Source organism: Accipiter gentilis, chromosome 7 (assembly GCF_929443795.1).
Source record: "Accipiter gentilis chromosome 7, bAccGen1.1, whole genome shotgun sequence".
In the NCBI taxonomy this organism is placed as follows: Eukaryota; Metazoa; Chordata; class Aves; order Accipitriformes; family Accipitridae; genus Astur; species Astur gentilis.
In genome coordinates this window covers 12489823-12508252 of record NC_064886.1, presented here as the reverse complement: position 1 = coordinate 12508252, position 18430 = coordinate 12489823, and the positions used below count along the sequence as shown (strand labels likewise).

Here is an 18430-nt window from a genome sequence, read left to right as displayed (position 1 = left end):
TTTGTGCCAGGGAAGCTTGCTGCTCTGCAAAATACCCCAAGGCGATGTCTTTGGCCCTCTACCATCTGGCCAAGCTTTTGGTCTGGGAGCCGGCTGCCTCTGGTAGGAACCACCGCCATGTTTCAGCTGAGCCGAAGCTCCTTGTGTGCGTGTGGCAAGAAAAGGAGCTGAGTCCCTTTGTACTGCTCTTACTCATCCTTTCTTTTTCAGGCCTCTGCAGAGCTCTTCCCTTCAGCAAACTGATGATTATTGGGAAATGGCTTGGGTTTTTTTTTGTTTGGTTGGTTGGGTTTTTCTTCTTTTCTTTTCTCAGCTAGATGCTTTCTGAGCAGGAAAGGAGCAGCCTAGCAGGATGCTGGCGTGGTTTTAGGGGTTTTATCATCAGAAATAATTTATTGGCAACAAAACTCTTGGAGCTTGTCTCCACTGAAAAGCGGTGGGCTGTAAGATCACCCTTTATTTCCTTGTGGCACTCAAATTCGGTTTAAAACAGTGGAGGAATTCCTGCTTTGTGCTGTTGCCTCTGCTCTTTTCTCAAAGCCAAAGGAAGCAATGAGAACTTGAAGAAAGCAATAGGAAAAAAACATTCTCCTATTTTAAAGCTGCTCGGGCTGAGCACTGACAGAGATGAATAATTCATTCCACTAAAACCAGAAAAACAACCAAGCTTTTCTCACCCATTTTTAGCATTGGAACAAGCGAGCGGTGTTTTCCCTGCGCTCCCCATCCCCAGCTCTCCGTTGAGTGTGGGAGGGCGCAGTCCCCTCTCCATGACTACCTGGAGGGAGACACCAGCAGGACGGGTGACTGTCCCCATCCCTGAGCACCCACTATGGTGTTGAACGATGGCAAATTGAAGTCCAGATCACCTCCCTGAGCACTCAGCCTGAGAACAAGGATTGGGCTTTTCCTCGGTGAGTTTTTGAAGACCACCCATACTCCTCCTCACTGTAGATCCCATGCAGCCCAAAGCAGGGGTATGGGTTTATCCCAGAATATTTGGGGTTTTCCTGCACTGGTGGGCATTGTGGCTGTGAGCACAAGTGCACACTGTCTCTCTGGGTGAGCTTCGTGCTGGGTACCAGCCCCATGGCACTGAGATTGAACAGCAGCGGTTGGGACGATGCCACGTGGGGGGAGCGGCCGCCTGCCCCCGCTGTAGTAGCAGGGTTTGAAGGCTCTGTACAGCCCCGGGAAGCTGTTACCATATGTGAAATGATTAACTTGCTGGTCGTTTCCTCTTCTTTTGCCGTTGGGTTAAGGACCTGTGGCAGGATGATGCAGTTCTGGCACAAACTATAAATCGATGCTCTGCTTCCTTCTGCAGGTCTCTTGGGCTGACTCTGGTGAAGCGTTCAGCAGCACGGCTTAGTGCTTTGAATACTTTCCACTGAAGAAGAAAAAAAAAAAGAGAAGAGTTATTCAGCCAAAAACAGGAAACACATGGCCCAAGGCATCGTCTCTGATTTGAGTACACCTGTCCTTATAATGAGCCCAGCAGTAGATATTAACTCCACTGCAGCAGAGGCTCCGTGAACCAAGGCATGGGCTGCAGTGTGTGTCTCTGGCTGCTGATCTCTCTTGGCCGTGTTTGGGGTATGTATATTTTCCTCTCCGTGCAATACTTGGGTTGGATTGTTTGGGGATTTTTGTCAGATATTAAGACCTTTAGAAATCATGAGCTGTGTGCCAGGCGGATGGGCAGATTGAGTATAAATATGCATATAAAAGATAAATGGCTCGTAACTCTAAGCTGGATGTGTGGTGCATCCCTAATATGCTCCTACTAGTCAGGCTGAGGGAGGAGAGAATGAAAGATGATGAACAAAGGTGGTGATGGACAAAGTACAGCTGCAATAGTGAAGCACTCTACTGTGTGTTTTAATGGGGTATTAATAGCACTGAGCAAATAATTTAGTACCAGATGTGAATTGAGATACTTGAGATGAAGGTCCTTGGTGGATTGTCTCACTCTGCGATACCAAGTGTCTCAGATCAAGAGGTGCCAGTGGGCTGGGAGATGGTACCCAAGCAATAAAATGTATATAAGCCAAGTGGAAAGGGACTGGCAGTGGGCAACGGTTGTTTTCTGGGTGCCCAAAGAGCCCTGGCTGGCTGTGGATGGTGTCCTAGGGATGATGGTGTCCTAGACAAGTCAAAATTTCCCCCAGACCAGCTGGTCAGGGAGTGAGGACCACCCAGACCCACCAGGGCTCCTGGGTCCTCTCCTCCCAGCCTGTCGGCAGTTACGGGAGGATGTTGCAAAATCGGTTTCAGTGGTAGTGAGCCTGCGCAAAAGCACTTGGGTGAGTTGGGGCCCCCGAGCAGAGCAGAGCAAAGGGAGCTGTGACTAATCCTGATGCTCTTCTTGGTCCCAGCCTGATGTCCATTCCCCTTCCCTGGGGATGCTGTGTGTCCTTGCAGCCCCATCAGCCCTCTGCCACTGCATCTGTGTAATTACGGGTCATCAAATGAAGGGCTTGGCCAGAAAACCAGCAACCTTGGCAGACCGAGGGCTTCTCCTCAGCGCTGCTGGCTCACTGTTACTAGAATACCTGCCTTTAAAATCCCCCCGGGGTTTTCTGCCCAGCCAGCACACTGAAAGTCCCATGAACCCAATACCTGATGTGAGGGCTGCTATGGACCTAGCACTGTGCTGGTGTGGATCGCTTACCTTCCTCCATTTGGGCTTCAGTACAGATGGTTTCAGACCTCTTTACATCCCTCCTCCTGCAGTCTTGCTTCAGACAAGTCATCTTCCCTGCAAAGGAGATGCTTCTTTCTGGGGTAGAGGGTTTTTCTAATGTGATGCAAAAAGGGCTTTTCCATTTGGTAATTAATGAGAAGCCTAACTGCTGTGTGTCAAAAACACATGTTGCTGAGAAAATACACCATCCGTCTGCATGCTGGGCTTTACAGTAAATGTATCAGCAAAAAATGTATGAGGTACTGGGTCAGACAGACCGTGGGGCTTCTGGGGGATGATGACCATGTCCGCATGGCTGCTTCAGTGCTGGGGAAATGCAGTCCACAGGGACAGCTCAGAAACTACTGTGTTTCATGCCATGGAAGGGCCAAAAATAAGTGATGCCACTCACTTGGGATGGCGGCAGGGAGGGTGTTTGCTCTGTAGTTTTTACTGGAACCATACGTGCCGCAGGAGAGGCAGATACTGGGCTTCTCTGGGCCTTTCTAGACCTGTTCTTCTGGGGTACCTCCTCCTCTTTTCTTTTCTTCTCTGGGGCAAAGCCTCGCCCCAATGGAAAGAAGTCGATAGGAAATGTGGGGGTGACATGGTGGGTTCCCTTCCATGTTCAGGGTGGCTGGCAGCAACGGTGAGCTGGCACTTCTCCCCATGCTGTTTCCTATGCAAACAAACTTGTTTGCTCAGGGGTGTGGGTAATCAGTGCCTTACAGCAAAAGACAGGAAAGAGTTTGGGGGAGAAGATCCTCCTGCACGCCCTCCAGGAAATCCGGGTGATTCAGATGCTTCAGGACACGTGGGAGATGCTTGCACTCTTCTTAAGAGCACTTTTCTGTGGCCATCAAGAAATGCACCTGGGACCACCTCGACCAGAAGAAGGACAACCTGGGATTTACACCAAATTCTTGCAATTTCTACAAGAAAAATCCCGCTGAAGGTTTCTGGCGCTGAGGTACTTGAGGGAGGTGGATGCCATGACATGCACCCAATTGCAGGCTTTGGCCAAGAACCACTGAGCATTGCTTCCCTCTGGACTGCCCTGGTGGCACTGGGACTTCTCCAGGCTGGTCCCACCACAGCCAGCACCCTTCTCCCAGGACCAGCATCCCCACCAGACTGGGACCACAAGCACCTTCCCCTGCTTGAGGCAGCCCTGCTCCATGGGGTGATGTTTCACTGTTCTGACTGGCTGCTGTTGCGCCAACAGAAAGTCCAGAGCCTTAAACCAGGATTTGGCCATCGTGCACAGTGGTGCCTGATGCAGGAGAATGCTGAGGCTGATGCAGATAAAGACTCACCTTGCTCCAGGAGAGGAGCAGAGGAAGGGAACGCTTCCCCTCCGGCTCCTGAGCCAAGCTCTCAACCCGCATCCTTCAGGGTCAAAGATGTGGGGCCAAGGGCTGGGGGTTGCTCCTTTGGTTCTGAGGATGGTCCTGTGAGGTGGGCAGGGGGCAGAGCTCGTACTGAACCCTGATTTACAGCGCAACTCATGTTCCCACCTGCCGGCAATCACTGGTGCAGGATGTGGTGGATAATCCAGAGCTTGAAAATGTGGTTTGATAATCTGTTCAATTTTTGACCCACTTGTCTCACGCAACCCAAGCTGTCCCCAATCTGTGGATTACCAGGGTGGGTCCAAAGCCATTGCTGGCTACCACAGCTCTGCGGGCATCCGCCCTCCTCCAGCAGAGCCGGGATGGGGGGCGGGGGACATGGTCATTCTGAGCCGTCCTGTGCCTCCCTGCCTGTCTCAGCCCTTCTCTCTGGTCTCCTGCCAGGCATGGGCCGCGGAGCGAGGGAGACTGTGCTGGGCACCCTGGGGAAGGCGACAATATTGCGGATCCCCCCTGAACTCCAGGACCTCACCCTGCGCTTTGGGGCAGCCGTCTGGAAGCGGGACACAGAGGACCCACAGAGGAAGCTTGTCCTGCTCAAGTACTCAGATGGCAACTATACCAACTACATGCAGGGACGAACTCGCTTCCACAATTCGGACTTCTCCCTGGAGATCCTGAACACCAAGCGGCAGGACAGGCAGCTCTACGAGTACATAGTCAGCAAGGGGCCGGAGGAGAAAGTCTGGCAGATACAGCTGGAGGTGTATGGTGAGACACACTGCTTTGGGAGGACAGTGCTGGGTGCTCCCAGCCTCTCGTCGTGCTGGGAGCAGGTCTGGGAGGTGGGTGGTGGTCAAGGAGGTGTGAGAGATGCCCACCCTGATGTCAAGGTGCTGCAGTGAGTCTTTCAGCCACATCTGGGTACCCTCAGGAGCCTTTGGGTACGTACACACCATGTCCCTCCCTAATGCTGTTTGCAGTGGTTCTGGGGCCAGACCGGTTCCTCTCCATCTCCCAGTGATTTAGGAGAGACCAGCAGGATTTCCCAGGCAGGGGCCATGGCAATGTTTGCATCCTTTCCCAGACACAAACTTTTACCCCTTCCCTCCCTCCCTCTCTCCAGAGCCGGTGTCTGATCCCAGCATCCAGATCCTCAGCTGGGTGCTGGCCAATGGCAGCTGCACTGTCACCCTCAACTGCACGGCGGAGCAAGGGGACAAAGTCTCCTACAGCTGGGGCAGCTGGGACACCAGCACCTTGGGGCTCTGCTCCCACAATGGCAGCCTCCTGCACCTCTCCTACCCCCTGCAGAACACAAGCATCCCCTGCACCTGCACGGCCAGCAACCCAGTCAGCAGCCGGGTTGTTGCCTTCAACTTCTCTGAGTGCAGCTATGAGCAAGGGGGTAAGTAAGTCCCCAGTTGCCGATGTGGCTCTCTCCAGCCTCCTAGTCCTGCTCTTGCTTTGCAGGGGACTTCTTTTTCATGCTGCTTTAGGCAGCCTCAAAGGAGCCTTTTGCAAGAAAATTGGTTGCTGTGTCACCTGCCCAGGGTTGCTGAGTCCTTCCTGTAAATGGTGGTCGCGGAGCTGCAGGTCCCACCTGCCTCCCCGGTCAGCCAGGCCACTGCACTCGCTGTGCCCTAGTGCTCGAGGCTCATTTTAAATGCATGAGACTCATATGCCGGGTGATTTGGGGAGGATAAAAACCTCGGTGACAACTTCCCCTTCGGAGGCTCTCGGGGCAAAAGTTACACTCTGTCTCACTGGGATTTTCTAGCACTCCCTTGTGACATGGGGGACTTTCGCGGGGCTGGGAAGCACAGTGGCTGCCCCTTTCCCTGGGGACCCAGAGGTGAAGTCACACCTCTGCTGGGGCTCTCTCAGTGACCTGTGCTGAGAAAACATCCCCATGGGAAAAAAGGTCAGGACTTTTGCTTAGGAAAAGGACGTGCTGAAATAAGATGCTCCAGGAGAGTTTCAGGCTTGTTTCTCAACCCGCCTTGCCCCCAAACCCCTTGCACTGTGGGACACCCCTGCATGGTGTCACGGTTAGTAGTCCAGGAGTGGGGCCACCTTGGGTGCCTCCAGTGGTGGGAGCCCAGCTGGCAGCTGGAGCTGCAGAGCTCTGTCTGAGGGCCCTCTTCTCACACACCTGCAATGCAAGGGCATTATACAAAGGGGCTGCCTCCCCACAGGCCTCCGTAAAGCCACCAGCAACATTTTGAGGGCTTTGTCTGGCTTTTTGCTGACTGTTGCTGTCTGAAGGCGATTAAAGAGAGCTTTGCTCAAGAGAACTTCCTGCCCCTTGTTTCCTGTTCTACAGAAATCATCAGCCCAAAATTAGGTGATGAGATGAAGAAAGATTTTAGCAGCCTGTTCTGCTGAGCTCTAGGTGACCCTGGGCCCCAGGGCCAGTGGCTGACCCCCTCTCTCTGTCCCCCATACCAGGCAGTGCCGACCTGAGGACAGAGCATCTTGTGCTCATGGTGGCGGTGCCCATCGCTGCAGTGATGGTCCTCACTGGGGTGTTTGTGACTGCCTATTTGGCCACGCCAATTGGTAAGTGCCACAAGGGAGGGGTGCTGGGGCAGTTGGTGATCCATGAGTGGGGTGAGCCTTGTGGGGGGACAGAAGCTGCCCCCAGCCAGCGATAGCGAATTGACCAAGGGGTTGATTCCTGTGGGCACCTTGTCTACTGAGTACCCTGGCCCTTTGGATGAGTGAAACTTGTTTCTCTTGAAGCACAGAGTAAAAGGCAGGAAGGAAACGAGCTTAAAAAAGAAAAAAAGGAAAAAAGAAAAAAAAAAAAAAAAAAAGAAGAGAAATGAACCTGCACATGATATCCAACACTCTACCTGGATGGTGGGCTTCTAAGCTCATATTGCACAGTCTCAAGGGCAATTGAATGATCCCAGCCCAAATTAGCGAGCGCCTTATCTCTATGAGTGCCTCAGCCGGGCCGTGCTCCCCCTTCCCATTCCCTGTGTAACGACAGATTTGCAAAGCTGACCTGTGGCAGCCAGAAATCCTCTGACTGCGCCCGGGCAGCTACAGCAATATGGATGCAGCTGGGTCCAGCCAGCGGGCACCGTGCTGGGGATGAATCCAGCATGGGCTCACCCTTGCTGTGCCTTGGAGCACAGGAGCAGGATGTGGCTTGCAAAGCGCTGGGGTCCCCCCAGTCACTGCTCCCCTTGCATCTTGGTGACTTGCTTATCGCCCCGCAGCCAGCCAGGAGCAGGAGCAGGCGCACTTGCCACTCGCTGAGGACAATGCAGTGCACACCATCTACTCCCAAGTGCAGCGGGTGGAGGTGAGCCTTGACCAGCATGACCCCAGCCGGCCTCAGCATCTGGGTGGAAAAATGCTCCTTTAGTGATGGAAATGCTCTTTTAGTAATAGGACCCCGAATGCTGCAGCCGGTGGGGACCGTGGGCATGACCCTGCCAGGGTTTCTTGGGTGGGGGTCTCGGACAACGGCAGCTTGGCTTTGGGCAGCAGCAGCACCCAAAGCTCTGGGTCATTGCTGGGTGCCTCCTCGCTGGTCTGCGGCACCCTCTGTGATGGGCTTTGACCACTGGGTGTCAACACAGCCCTGTGGCTGGTGAGGGAGAGGGTGAAATTGTGGGCGGGGTGGGGAGGGACACTGGGGTGGCCACGGGCTCCCTGGGGTCACCCATCCCTGCCATTCCAGGAGTCAGCCCAGTCACCATTAATTTAGGAATTGCTGGGAATAAGGTTGGGTGCTGCAACTTCCCCAGCCCCCAGCAGTCCAGGGTGGCTTTGGGGCCAGACTGTGTGGTTTTCCCCCCTCCCTGAGTCCTGCTCAGCGCAAACGGAGGAGGAAACAGTGGGTCCATGTAGGGTGGAGGGAGAGAAGGGCCCCTGTGGCAATCTGCCTACTGCTGCTCATCCTTCACTCTCCAAGCAGAAGCAGAAAGGGGTCCCTGCCACCGAGCACCCCTCCTGCACCACCATCTACGCTGCAGCCACTGGCCTGCCCCTGGACACAGCCCCAGCCCCCGGCAGAGCCCCACGACCCCCCCCCAGCCAGCTGGCAGAGCCATCTGCCCCACAGGGCTACCCATCCCTCTCGCAGGTAAGGGTGGCTGCCCCCCACCAGGTCCTCACCCTGGCTGGGAATCACCATGGGACAACCCATAGCCTCCCCTCCTCAGCTCAGGCACCTCGCTGACCCCTTTGCTTCCCTGATCCTCGCTGCAGAGCCCCGACAAGGAGCCCATGACAGTTTACGCCAGCGTGATGATGCCCACGGCCTGAGCCTCTCCAGGCAGTGGGCAGCAGCCGAGCCCAGCCTCCGCATCTACTCTCCGGGCACTGACATCCACATTCCCAACTGGAGGATACTCCGCTTGTCCCTAGGGAATTGGGGCAAAACACTCTGGCACACGCTGACCCCTCACTGCAGCCAAGCTGGGGCTGCAACGATGGCCGCGGAGGTGAAGGACAGTGGAACAAAGAGCAGGGTTGAAGCCAGGCAAGAAATCTCCCCAGACTGTGGCTAAGGGTGGCCGGCAAGATGCTGAAGCACCGGGAGAGGGTCGAGAGGCTCTGGATACAACCCTGCAGCTGGGCATATGCAAGGGAGAGAGAATCAGTGCCTCAGAGGGGAAAGGTCAGCCTTGTCAGCACAGTGAGGCAGCACTGGGAAGCATGGCCAGAGCAGGTTTGCATCCCAATCTCATCCCGGCCCCATGGGTTTTCACCCCATGGCCTCATACTGTGGCCCCCGGCTTCACTAGAGGGAGCCCCCAGCTCCTGGCAGCCAGCAACACTGGTGATGTGCAGGGATGTGGGTTCAATGGCAGCGGAGAAAAAATCAGAAACGAGTCTTGTTTTTTGACCTCTGCTCAGCAACTGGTTACAAAATGCCTGGGTTTTGGTCCAAGCCCTAAAGAAAATTTTACAGTCCCCTTGGGGTTGAGCCCTGCCTGGTGCCTGCCCAGCCCCAGCTGCCTCCTGCACTGGGGACACTGGCAGCCCATGCCCGTGCTTGGGGAAGCAGCTGCGTCCCACTGCACTTTTCCATCCCCATCCTTTTCCACTGATGACTATGGGAACAGGCGACGATCTTCCAAGCAGACTATTTAAAGCTGAATTTCTGGCTGAGAGGGGGAGGCAGCCCCTGCCTGTGCCTTGGCCACCCCCTGCCTGCAGTAGCTCCCGACCTCCCTTCAGAAATATCTGGTGTGGGGATGCTGGAGATAGCCTGGATGAGGGACCAAGGCTGTAAAATCTTTCCAACTCCCCCCTGAGTCTGAGCTATTTTATAATCCGAACGTAACTCAGCTCATACAGTAGGTCTGATCTTGTGTGCCACTGCTAAGGGAAAGGAAAATAAATTTATAGTAAAGTGTTTTGGAAAGGCTTGCTGGAGGAGTGTGTCAGACGCTGCATCAGGCTTTAGAGGGAAGAGAAATCGGTGTTTTTGCACCTCCCTAGCTTCCTTCTTTCATTGCAACAGAAAACCAGCTGAGCGGCTTCCTTGGAAAGTCTGCCCGCAAAGCAACTGCTTCCCCAAGGAGCTTGGGGGGGTCCAGGGAAGGGCAAGGTCACAATTGCCCTTCTGCCTCTAAAATGGTGCAAAAGCCTCAAATTCTGTGCCTGGCACTTGTGCAGGATGGAGCCCAGTGCTACCTGTGTTGGTCCTTGCAGAATAATGGGGAAGGTGCCTGACCCTGCAATGCGCAGGCCGGGCATGCGTGCACTCGTTGCAGCCCACCCCATGGCTCTGAGGGGTCATCAGATGCTCAATATGGGGAAAAGTTCAAATAAAACCGCTAATATTGCCATTGCAGAGGAGCACTGAGACACCATGCCACAGACCGCCCCCCCCAGCTCCCAGGTGATGATTGGAGGTGGCAAAGCGGGGTTATGGGGTAACTCATTCCTCAGAGCGTCTCTTTGTGCCTCTCATCTCAGCCCCCCTGCCAGGGTGTTGTGAAACACAAGCTGCTTTTAGGAGTTCAGGATCTTCCAAGTGGACTATTTAAAGCTGAATTTCTGGCTGAGAGGGGGAGGCAGCCCCTGCCACAGCGCTGAAGGGCAACAGCAGCCCCCACTTCCTCGCTGGGGTTAGAGGAACCAGAGTTATTTTAAAGCCTGACATCCCCCAGCTTGTCCAGCACGCTTCCCCCACCTAAATTTCAGTATGACACCGGTGTCATGCTACTTCCCAGAATAAACTGAATTAGGGAAGTGGCTGGTTTCCCTGCAGTTGTCATTCAGCTGTCCTGTCTAGGGTGGATGGAGTTTGAGGGCATGGGAGAGTTTGGATCTCAGCATCCCTTATGAAGGATGCCCTTGGTGATATCGGTCCATGGGCACCAGTGTGCTCCTGGGCACTGAACTGCAATGGTCTCCACGACACCCCTCTCTTAGAGCTGGTTCCCATAGAAGAGCTGGGACACTTGTCACACATGGCCACGATGATTCTCTTTGTCCCAGCTGCCACGCTCATCTTTCCTTCAAAATGGAGTTTTTCAGCTCAAGTTTTCATTATGCATGTGGGATTTTCCTTCTTGTCACATGCCTTCTGGTACCAGACACGTCACTGCAATGATGTCACTGCCTGATGTTGCTGTGGTGATCAGCCGCTGGAGGGGAAGCTGTGTGGGTGCAGGTGCATACGTCTTCCTCTTGCTATCATGCATGATCTGTAGTAGATGCTGTGTATGGTGAGCCCCTCTCCGTGCGCCGTGAGGCAATGGATGTGTTTTGGTGCCTGCTGCTCGCCCTCCTCCTCCTCCACCAAGCAAGTAAGTACAAGGTGCTCGTTTTCCCTTGGTGGTGGAAGGGAAGGGGCCCACAGGGGGCTTGAGGTCGTTTTAGGGACTCCTGGGAGAGCAGGGACAGGGTTGGCATGTGTGGGACCAGCGGTGCCAAGTGCAGGTGCAGCTCTGCGGGAATGGAGTTCATCCCAAGGATGTTGGGCAAACCAGGGTGAAAGACACCCGGTGCTGGCCTCTTGCTCTCATGTGGTCCCCTTCTGCTAATGAGGGAATGCATCAGGTCTCAGCTCCAGCCCAGCCTCTGTCCAGCTGCTGCTAGATGTGCATCAGCAACCAAGTTTACTGTTCTGCTCCTTGTTCAGGGTCTGTCCCCACCGTGTCGTCTCTGAGTTTTCTATGTTCCTGTGGTTTCATTGTGGGGTATTTAGGGCTGTTTGGAATAGGAGACACTTTCTGCCTTTTTTCAGGCAAGAAGGAAATGAGCTGGCTCTCCCCTGGCCCCCTCCCTGCAGTCTCAAGGAGGGTTTACCACCGGATGAGTCCTCATCTGCTGTTTTAGCTGAATTTCCTTCTGCAAGTTTATCCTCCCTGACCAGCTCTTCCTTCCATGCAGTCAAGAGATGCCTGCTCTCAGTGTCCTGGAGGCATCCCCATGGGGTCAGGCAGTGGTGAGCAGAAATGCAGAGCCCTGGGGAGAGGTGACAACCTCGGGGTCTGGCTGCCTGGCTAAGCCAGGATCAATTCCCCTTCCAGGAACTGGGGAGAAAACTTCTGTCCCCAGTCTAGACTGGGCAGCACTGATTTTTAAAATGGGAAGTAGACAAAACAAGGGAAATGTCGTCTTCTTCCTCAGAAGAGGGAAGAAGCAGCTGCACATTTGGGGAGGAGGTTATCTGTTTTCTTGCCTGCCCATGTAGGTGAGCTTGGCCTTTTGGACCGGTGATGAAAGGGAATGTGCCTGACCTTTCTGAGCCATTGCAAACTCCTCCTTGCACTTTCATTTTGCACCTCAAAATGCACCCTTGCACCCCCTTTGCACGTGGGAAGCAGCGTGGGCGTCCCGTAGCTGCAGAGGAACCTGGTGCTGCTCGCTTCACGAGCCCTTGGGCATGTGAAAGCACAGGTCCTCCTCAGCCCAGAGCCTCAGAGGCAATTAGTTTATTTAAAATAAAAAGGAATCCCCTAATTCCTGCAATCACCCCACAATGGAGTGGTTCCTCAGTGCTCTCCATATCCAGTGTCAGTGATCCAGCATGCATCCTTGTCCCCAGGGATGCCCCAGAGAGTTTGGGTAAGCCAGTAATGTGTGCCTGCACCCCAGAAAACCAATTATCTCCTGGGGTGCATAGAGATAAGTGTGGCCGGCAGGTTGAGGGAGGAGATTCTGCCCTTCTGCTCCACTCTGATGAGACCCCACCTGCAGTACTGCGTCCAGCTCTGGGATCCTCAGCACAGGAAAGGCACGGACCTGTTGGAGCAGGTCCAGAGGAGGGCCACAAAAATGATCCAAGGGCTGGAACACCTCTGCTACGGAGACAGGCTGGGAGAGCTGGGAGAAGAGAAGGCTCCGGGGAGACCTCACTGTGGCCTTTCAATACTTATAAGAAAGATGGGGACAGACTCTTTAGTAAGGCCTGTAGGGATAGGACAAGGGGTGATGGTTTTAAACTAAAAGAGGGGAGATTCAGACCAGATGTCAGGAAGAAATGTTTTACGCTGCAGGTGGTGAGGCACTGGCCCAGGGTACCCAGAGAAGTGGTCGGTGCCCCATCACTGGAGACATTCAAGGTTGGGTTGGACGGGGCTCTGAGCAACCCGATCAAGTGGGAGATGTCCCTGCTCATGGCGGGGGGGGTCAGACTAGGTGACCTTTAAAGGTGCCTTCCAACCCAAACCATTCTATGACTTTACCCGCAGCTGAACAGAGGTACTGTGTGCGCGATAGCACAGGGGGCTCTGGCCCGTATAGATCAGCCTGTCCATGGCATCATGCTGTGTGATTGCAGCAGGGTGAGGCTCTTCTTTTCAGCTGAGGCTCTTCTTTTTGGCCAAGGACCCTTCCCCAAGCCCTTCTGCCTTCTCTACCAGCCAGCCCCCAAGCTTGCTGTGCATCTTCTCCCTGGGCACACCAACTTCAGCTTGGCTTCTCTCTCCAGCATGCACCAGCGATGGGGCAGAGCTGACTGGGGCCGTGGGCAGGTCTGTCACCTTCCAGCTCAAGAACCTGGATAGAAAAACCACAGCCTGGAGCTTTCACAATGATGTCATAGTGACCGTGAAATTCGGAGATCCTCCTGAAGTCACGTTTTTTGACGACAGCTACAAGCCGCGCTTGGCCTTCCCCAAGAATGGCAGTGCGCTCACCATCTCCCAGCTGAGGATGGATGACGCTGGTACCTACACCGCAAAGACCTTGGGGGTAAAAGCCACCTTCACCCTACATGTGTACAGTAAGTGCCTTTTAGTGTTGGCTTTTTTTCCCAATGCTTTGTACTAAACGGGGGGATCGGGGATTTCCTGACAGCCTCCTGCTTCCCACAGGGGAGCTGGCAGTGCTGACGGTGACCTGTGGGGTGCAGAACTGCTCAGCTGATGGCTGCCTCTACACCCTGCACTGCAATGCATTTCGCCCTGGCTCTGGCAACATCTCCTACAGCTGGAGCACTGGGGGATTGCCATGGCAGGAGGGGCCCACAGTGCTGGTGAGGGAGTCACTCCTGGACAAGCCGCTCACATGCACGGCACAAAACCCTGTGAGCAGCCGCAATGTCACCATCATCTCGGCTTCTGCCCTCTGTGCAGGTAACAGCCATGGAAATATGCATGGGTGGGGGGCAGGGATGGGCCATATCCTGCTCCTGGTGGCTCCAGCTTTCCTCTGAGCTGTGCCTTGGCGTGCAAAGTGAGAAACGCAGACCCCTGGCAGAGGCATTTACCTCTCTCCCTGTTCTCTCCCCTCGCTGTGTCGCTTGTGCCACCAGAAAACACAAGCCACCCTCCCACCACTGGTGAGATGCCAAACTGTGTGTCCGTGACTGGCCTTGCTCCTAAATGTCTGAGTGTGCCCAAGCCAGCTAACAGCATCCAGCCGCGCTGGACCCCCACACCTGGGGAGGGGAGAGATGGGGAGCCTGAGGCCAGCACAGTCCGTCTTCTCCCAAAACAGCTCACGGGGGGATATTCAGGCTTTCTGGGCCGTGCCCTTAGCATCCATGTGCTTTGTCACCTGGGGAATTTGGGGAGAGGTCCTGGCTCTGGGATGGGAACATTAAATCAGTTCATGCAATGGAGAGGCAGAGCCGAGGATGGGCTGGAGGTGGGAGTGTGACTCTGTGTGCAGCTGCTGCCCCCAGCCCACGTGGGATTCCTCCCCTCAAAAAGCCACCTATGAAGTCCCTGGAGGGCAAAGGGGCATCGGCAGGGGCAGCCGTGGCCATGGAGGGGCTGGGGCAGGAGTCTCCCATCTGCTGCTCTGTTTGCAAAGCCACTTGTCCTCATGCAGCGTGTCGCCTCTTTTCTGTCTTGGACTATGTCATTGTGAAATAAGGCTCCCTGCGAAGCAGGGAAGGGCTCAGCGGGGTGTTGAAGCAGAGACGTGCCTATTTCCCCCCTCTCTGATGCCAGAAAGAGACAGATGTATTTTGGGGATGTTGTTACTGGACCTTCTTCTCTTTCAAGGCACCTACTCCAGCAGGCAGGCTGGAATCATGGCTGCATTGGTGACTGGAGCCGGAGTGCTTTTAGCAGTGGTTGTCTTTGTAATCTACTGGAAATTCAAAGGTGAGCTGCTTCCCCTGTGGGTAACTGTCCCTGCAGACCTGGCAAGCAGGAGATAGGACCTGAGAGGGGAGGATGCACCCAGCCCCAGTGCCCAGGCACCCGGGGGGGCTGCAGCAGCCAGATCTGAAGATGCTGCATGGGGTTTGCTTTTGTTGCCACTGCTGACAGGAGCCCTGTGTTGCTTCTCCCCCAGGCTGGAGGATCTTCCATTTGCCTGCAGCCGAGGCTATGAACACAGGTAGGACTTTGGGGCTCCCCCAGGCACTGCCCTCCCTTCCCCTTTTTCCTGGTGGGAATAGCCTAGTTGCATTTAAGATCAGGAGGGAAATCATCCACCGCTGTGGCTTAGTACCACAGCATACCCCAGCTCGCAGGACCCCGATACCTCCCTGTGCCCCCACCCTGCCCCCACAAAGGTGAGTGAAAGGGGATGATCCCAGGTGATATCGCAGTGGCTAAAGCTGTGCTCTCCCCCAGTCTCTTGCTGGAAAACTTCCTGCCAGCCCACCAAGAAGGAACTGGGAGCACAGCCATGAGATCACCAAAGCAAGAAGGATTTTGGGGAAAAGCTGGCAAGAGACAACTGAGGGTCAGAGACAAACAATGAGGGGTCGTGTGCCCCATGACCAGAAGCAACTCCCCTGCAGCACCACATGTAACTCAAGCAACCACTGCCTGCAACTGCTGCCTGCAACTGCTGCCTGAAACAGCCGTTGCCTGGTTTCCCACAACAGCAGCTGCAGGGACTGAAGTGTGCCCTTCATGTTGCTTTGCGATCAGCTCTGCTAGACTCAGGGGTTCAGGATGTAAGTCCAACCAAGAGACCTGGTGGAAGAAGAGACCACTGGACCAGTTCTCATCTCCTCTCCCTGACATTCAGGGCTGTTTTGTGATGGGACATGCTGTGCCCATCACTGCTACTTCTGAGCCAATGCCCAGCAAAGATCTTGCTGACTTTTTTCTTTTTTTATGTGTGTGTTTTGTTGTTTCTGTAAGCTGAAATAAAGCTGACATAAATGGGGAAGTTCCTGCCTTGTATTTTGCATTTGCATGTGCCCAAGAGGGACACTGGGGTGCCCCCAGCACCAGGACCACAGGCTCCTCCCAGCCCATAATTTGGATCCAGCTCATTCCTCGGGAACCATGGGCAAAACATCTCCCCGAAGCGCTCCTCTCTGCATGGACTGAAGCCTGCATGGCTGTTCCTCTGTGAGGCTGGCAGCAGCGCTTCAAATGGGAGGCACTGATATTTTGAACCAAAACAGGAATTATGAAGGATTTAAATCCTCTCTCCCCACCTCTAATGAGCCAAAGAACAAGACGACACTAACAATTGCTGCAATGGTGGCAACATATGAAGGAGAGACAAATGCATATCACCCTCCAAAAGCAGCCTGGGATCTTGTATTTAAATAAAATGTGCTGATTTTCACTGGCAAGTCCCTTCGACTGCTGTCCTTTGAACTGGAAGCAAGCTCCCCGCTCCCGCAGTGGCAGGGGCAGGAGGGTCAGTGGGATGAGAAGCAATGCTCACCTCCACCCAGACCCACAGCAAACACCTCCATCAGCTCCAAGGGGCTGCTGGGTGCTGCAGCTCCTGCATGGCTAAGCTTTTGCCTGAGCCTGGCACACTTTGAGCCGAGATTCCCTCCAGCCCTCAGCAAGGAGCATCCCAGCAGCACCATGGGTCAAGCAGGGAGATCCACTACAGCCCCTTCCCAGCTGCAGCAACCCACTCCCTCGCTGAACTTCCACTTTTTTCTCCTTGCAGAGGCCAGAGCAGAGGACATGACGGTATATGCCCAAGTCGGCCCTTCACAGCAGGTGAGTCCACGCAGGCTCATTGCTGTCCTCCCAGTATGTGGCTGGACTGGGCTGCACAGCTGGGGCATCCCTGCACAGGACAGGGATGGCCTGGGGGCCATGTGGTGAGGATGGGATGGAAGGACGGTAGCTGGACAACCCCTGGCTTTGTCTGTTAGTTCCTCCTGGGAACTTGAAGGGGGACATGCCAGTGCTGGGGCTGGCCCAAGAGCAGCCAGGACGGCCACAGCCACCTGCCTGCACTTCCCAGTGCATGACCAGGGCCTCTGTCCCTGGCTCAAGTGGGCTTTGAAATCCCTTTGTCAGCTCCGAACTCTGGAAATACTTTTTAAAACCTTTTCCCCAGGTGCACCTGCAGAATTTCTCTAAGGCACAGCAAGATGACCCAAAGAAGACGCCGAATGCCAGCATGGAGACCTTCAAAACCATCTATTTCACCATCCAGGCTCATGGCCATGTCCCCTGCAGGGGTTCCAGCGCTGAGCAAGGAGATGGGCAAGACCCCAGGGTGAGAGATATGCTCCCTGGAGCAAGGGGCACAGACAGATGGGTCTTCCCTGGGCTTTCTCAGGGTCTAGAGCTTCAAGCCAAGCCCGTAGATCCCCTCTCTCTCACCAATGGAGGGATCAGCTCCCACAAGGCCAAGCAAAGCTTTTGTCTCTTTGCAGTTGCAGACGGATGATGAGAAGATGGGCAACGGTATGGCGGGTTGCCAGGAGCAGGATGAGAAAAGTGTCTACTCGTCAGTCAGCTAGACAGTCCCTGTGATGCAGCCCCGACATGGCTCCCTCTGGTGCACCCATGAGCCTGCTCTGACCGTGGTGCTCCTCTCTGCCCAGCCCTGGCCCATGGGGGCTGCAGCATCCTCCCCTTTCCTCCCCATCACTGCTGCCTCCAATTGCAGGCTCGTCTGGCACAGGAGCTCTTCCCGTGTTTTGGCATCCGTGTGGGGTTTGGGCTTCTTTTTCTGCCCTCTCTGATGAGACCAAGGAACATGGACTAAAACTGGGGCTGCAAGTCCAGTCGTCCCAGTGCAAGGACATGAGCTGATGCTCCTGGGATTTGTCCTGCAGCACCTGGCAGTTCAGAGCCTCAGGACAAGAGGACAGGAAGATTTGAGGAGCCTCTTAAAGCCCCCCCTTTTTTTGGCTATACTTTTAAACTTGGCAAATACTTGGCTGCTTCCTTTGGTTGCCAAACCAAGAGAAAGCAAAAATAACACTTGGTAGAAAGCTGAATATAGAAACATGTGTGCCTTTGCTACGGAGAACACATCCAGGCTGCTGCAGTTTTGGTGCTGGCTGTTTCCCCAGTGCCTGCCGGGGACCTTCCAAACCTTGCAGCACCCCAGCACCATGCTCAGCATCACTTTATGCTGCCAGTGAACTGCTTGCAGTCCCCTGAGATGCTGCAGGGCTGTGCCGAGGTCCAGGAGCATGAGGTGGTCCAGGCCTGGGGGAAAACAGGACAAGGAACGTGGCTGATGCTGTTCTGCTCCATTCCTTTGATGTGTTTGTATATGAGGGTTTTACTTTTGGATGAAATATTTTTATGTGAAGTGTTGTGTCTGTGAAGTTAGGCAGCTTCCCAGTGGAGCTTTAGGCAGGAGAGCAGCTCTCCAAGCCCCGAGTGATGCAGGGATGCTGCATGGCGTGGTAGCGGCTGCATCCCAGAGGAATGCATGTCCTGCAGCAGGGTCTGTGTGTGTTCACCCTGAGTTGGGACTTACAGGGACCTGGGTGCCCAGTGAGCAGGGCACAGGGCATGTCCCCACCCTTCCTGCTCCCCAAACCCACCCAGAACCAGCAACTGAGTGAAATGCACACATTGGCATCAATTTTCCAGTGCCGCCGGATGGACAGATGCTGCCCGTGCTGGGAAACCTCTTCCCGTGCGTGCTGCTCCCCCCTGCTCTTTGTCTTGTCTGTGCTGATAGTAAATTATTCAGAGATGAAACCGGAGATTTCTTTGAAGTGCCTGGCACAGGAGAGCATTCTAGGAGCTGCTGGAATAAAAATGCAAGACGCATCTGA

The 18430-nt window shown here is 54.6% G+C and overlaps 2 protein-coding genes across 5 annotated transcripts; both read left to right on the top strand.

The window, feature by feature from the left end:
* Positions 1-832: 832 nt before the first annotated feature.
* LOC126040250 (signaling lymphocytic activation molecule-like) lies at positions 833-8374 on the top strand. Of its 4 annotated transcripts, XM_049804255.1 has the most exons (9): positions 833-914; positions 1328-1596; positions 3551-3656; positions 4483-4809; positions 5165-5446; positions 6490-6600; positions 7269-7354; positions 7970-8140; positions 8266-8374. In XM_049804255.1, the coding sequence occupies exons 4-9, from the start codon at positions 4485-4487 to the stop codon at positions 8320-8322; spliced, it is 1032 nt and encodes a 343-aa protein (XP_049660212.1). In that variant the 5' UTR covers positions 833-914; positions 1328-1596; positions 3551-3656; positions 4483-4484; the 3' UTR covers positions 8323-8374. The 4 variants fall into 4 exon arrangements, with proteins under 4 accessions (XP_049660212.1, XP_049660211.1, XP_049660209.1 ...); XM_049804254.1 differs by lacking the exon at positions 3551-3656 and having other exon boundaries at positions 7973-8140; XM_049804252.1 differs by lacking the exon at positions 3551-3656.
* A 2-nt stretch (positions 8375-8376) lies between these two features.
* LOC126040251 (SLAM family member 7-like) lies at positions 8377-18430 on the top strand. The gene is made up of 8 exons (XM_049804257.1): positions 8377-10820; positions 12950-13243; positions 13335-13595; positions 14472-14573; positions 14767-14811; positions 16345-16397; positions 16744-16905; positions 17066-18430. Exons 1-8 carry the CDS (start codon positions 10769-10771, stop codon positions 17150-17152), a joined length of 1056 nt encoding a protein of 351 aa, XP_049660214.1. The 5' UTR covers positions 8377-10768; the 3' UTR covers positions 17153-18430.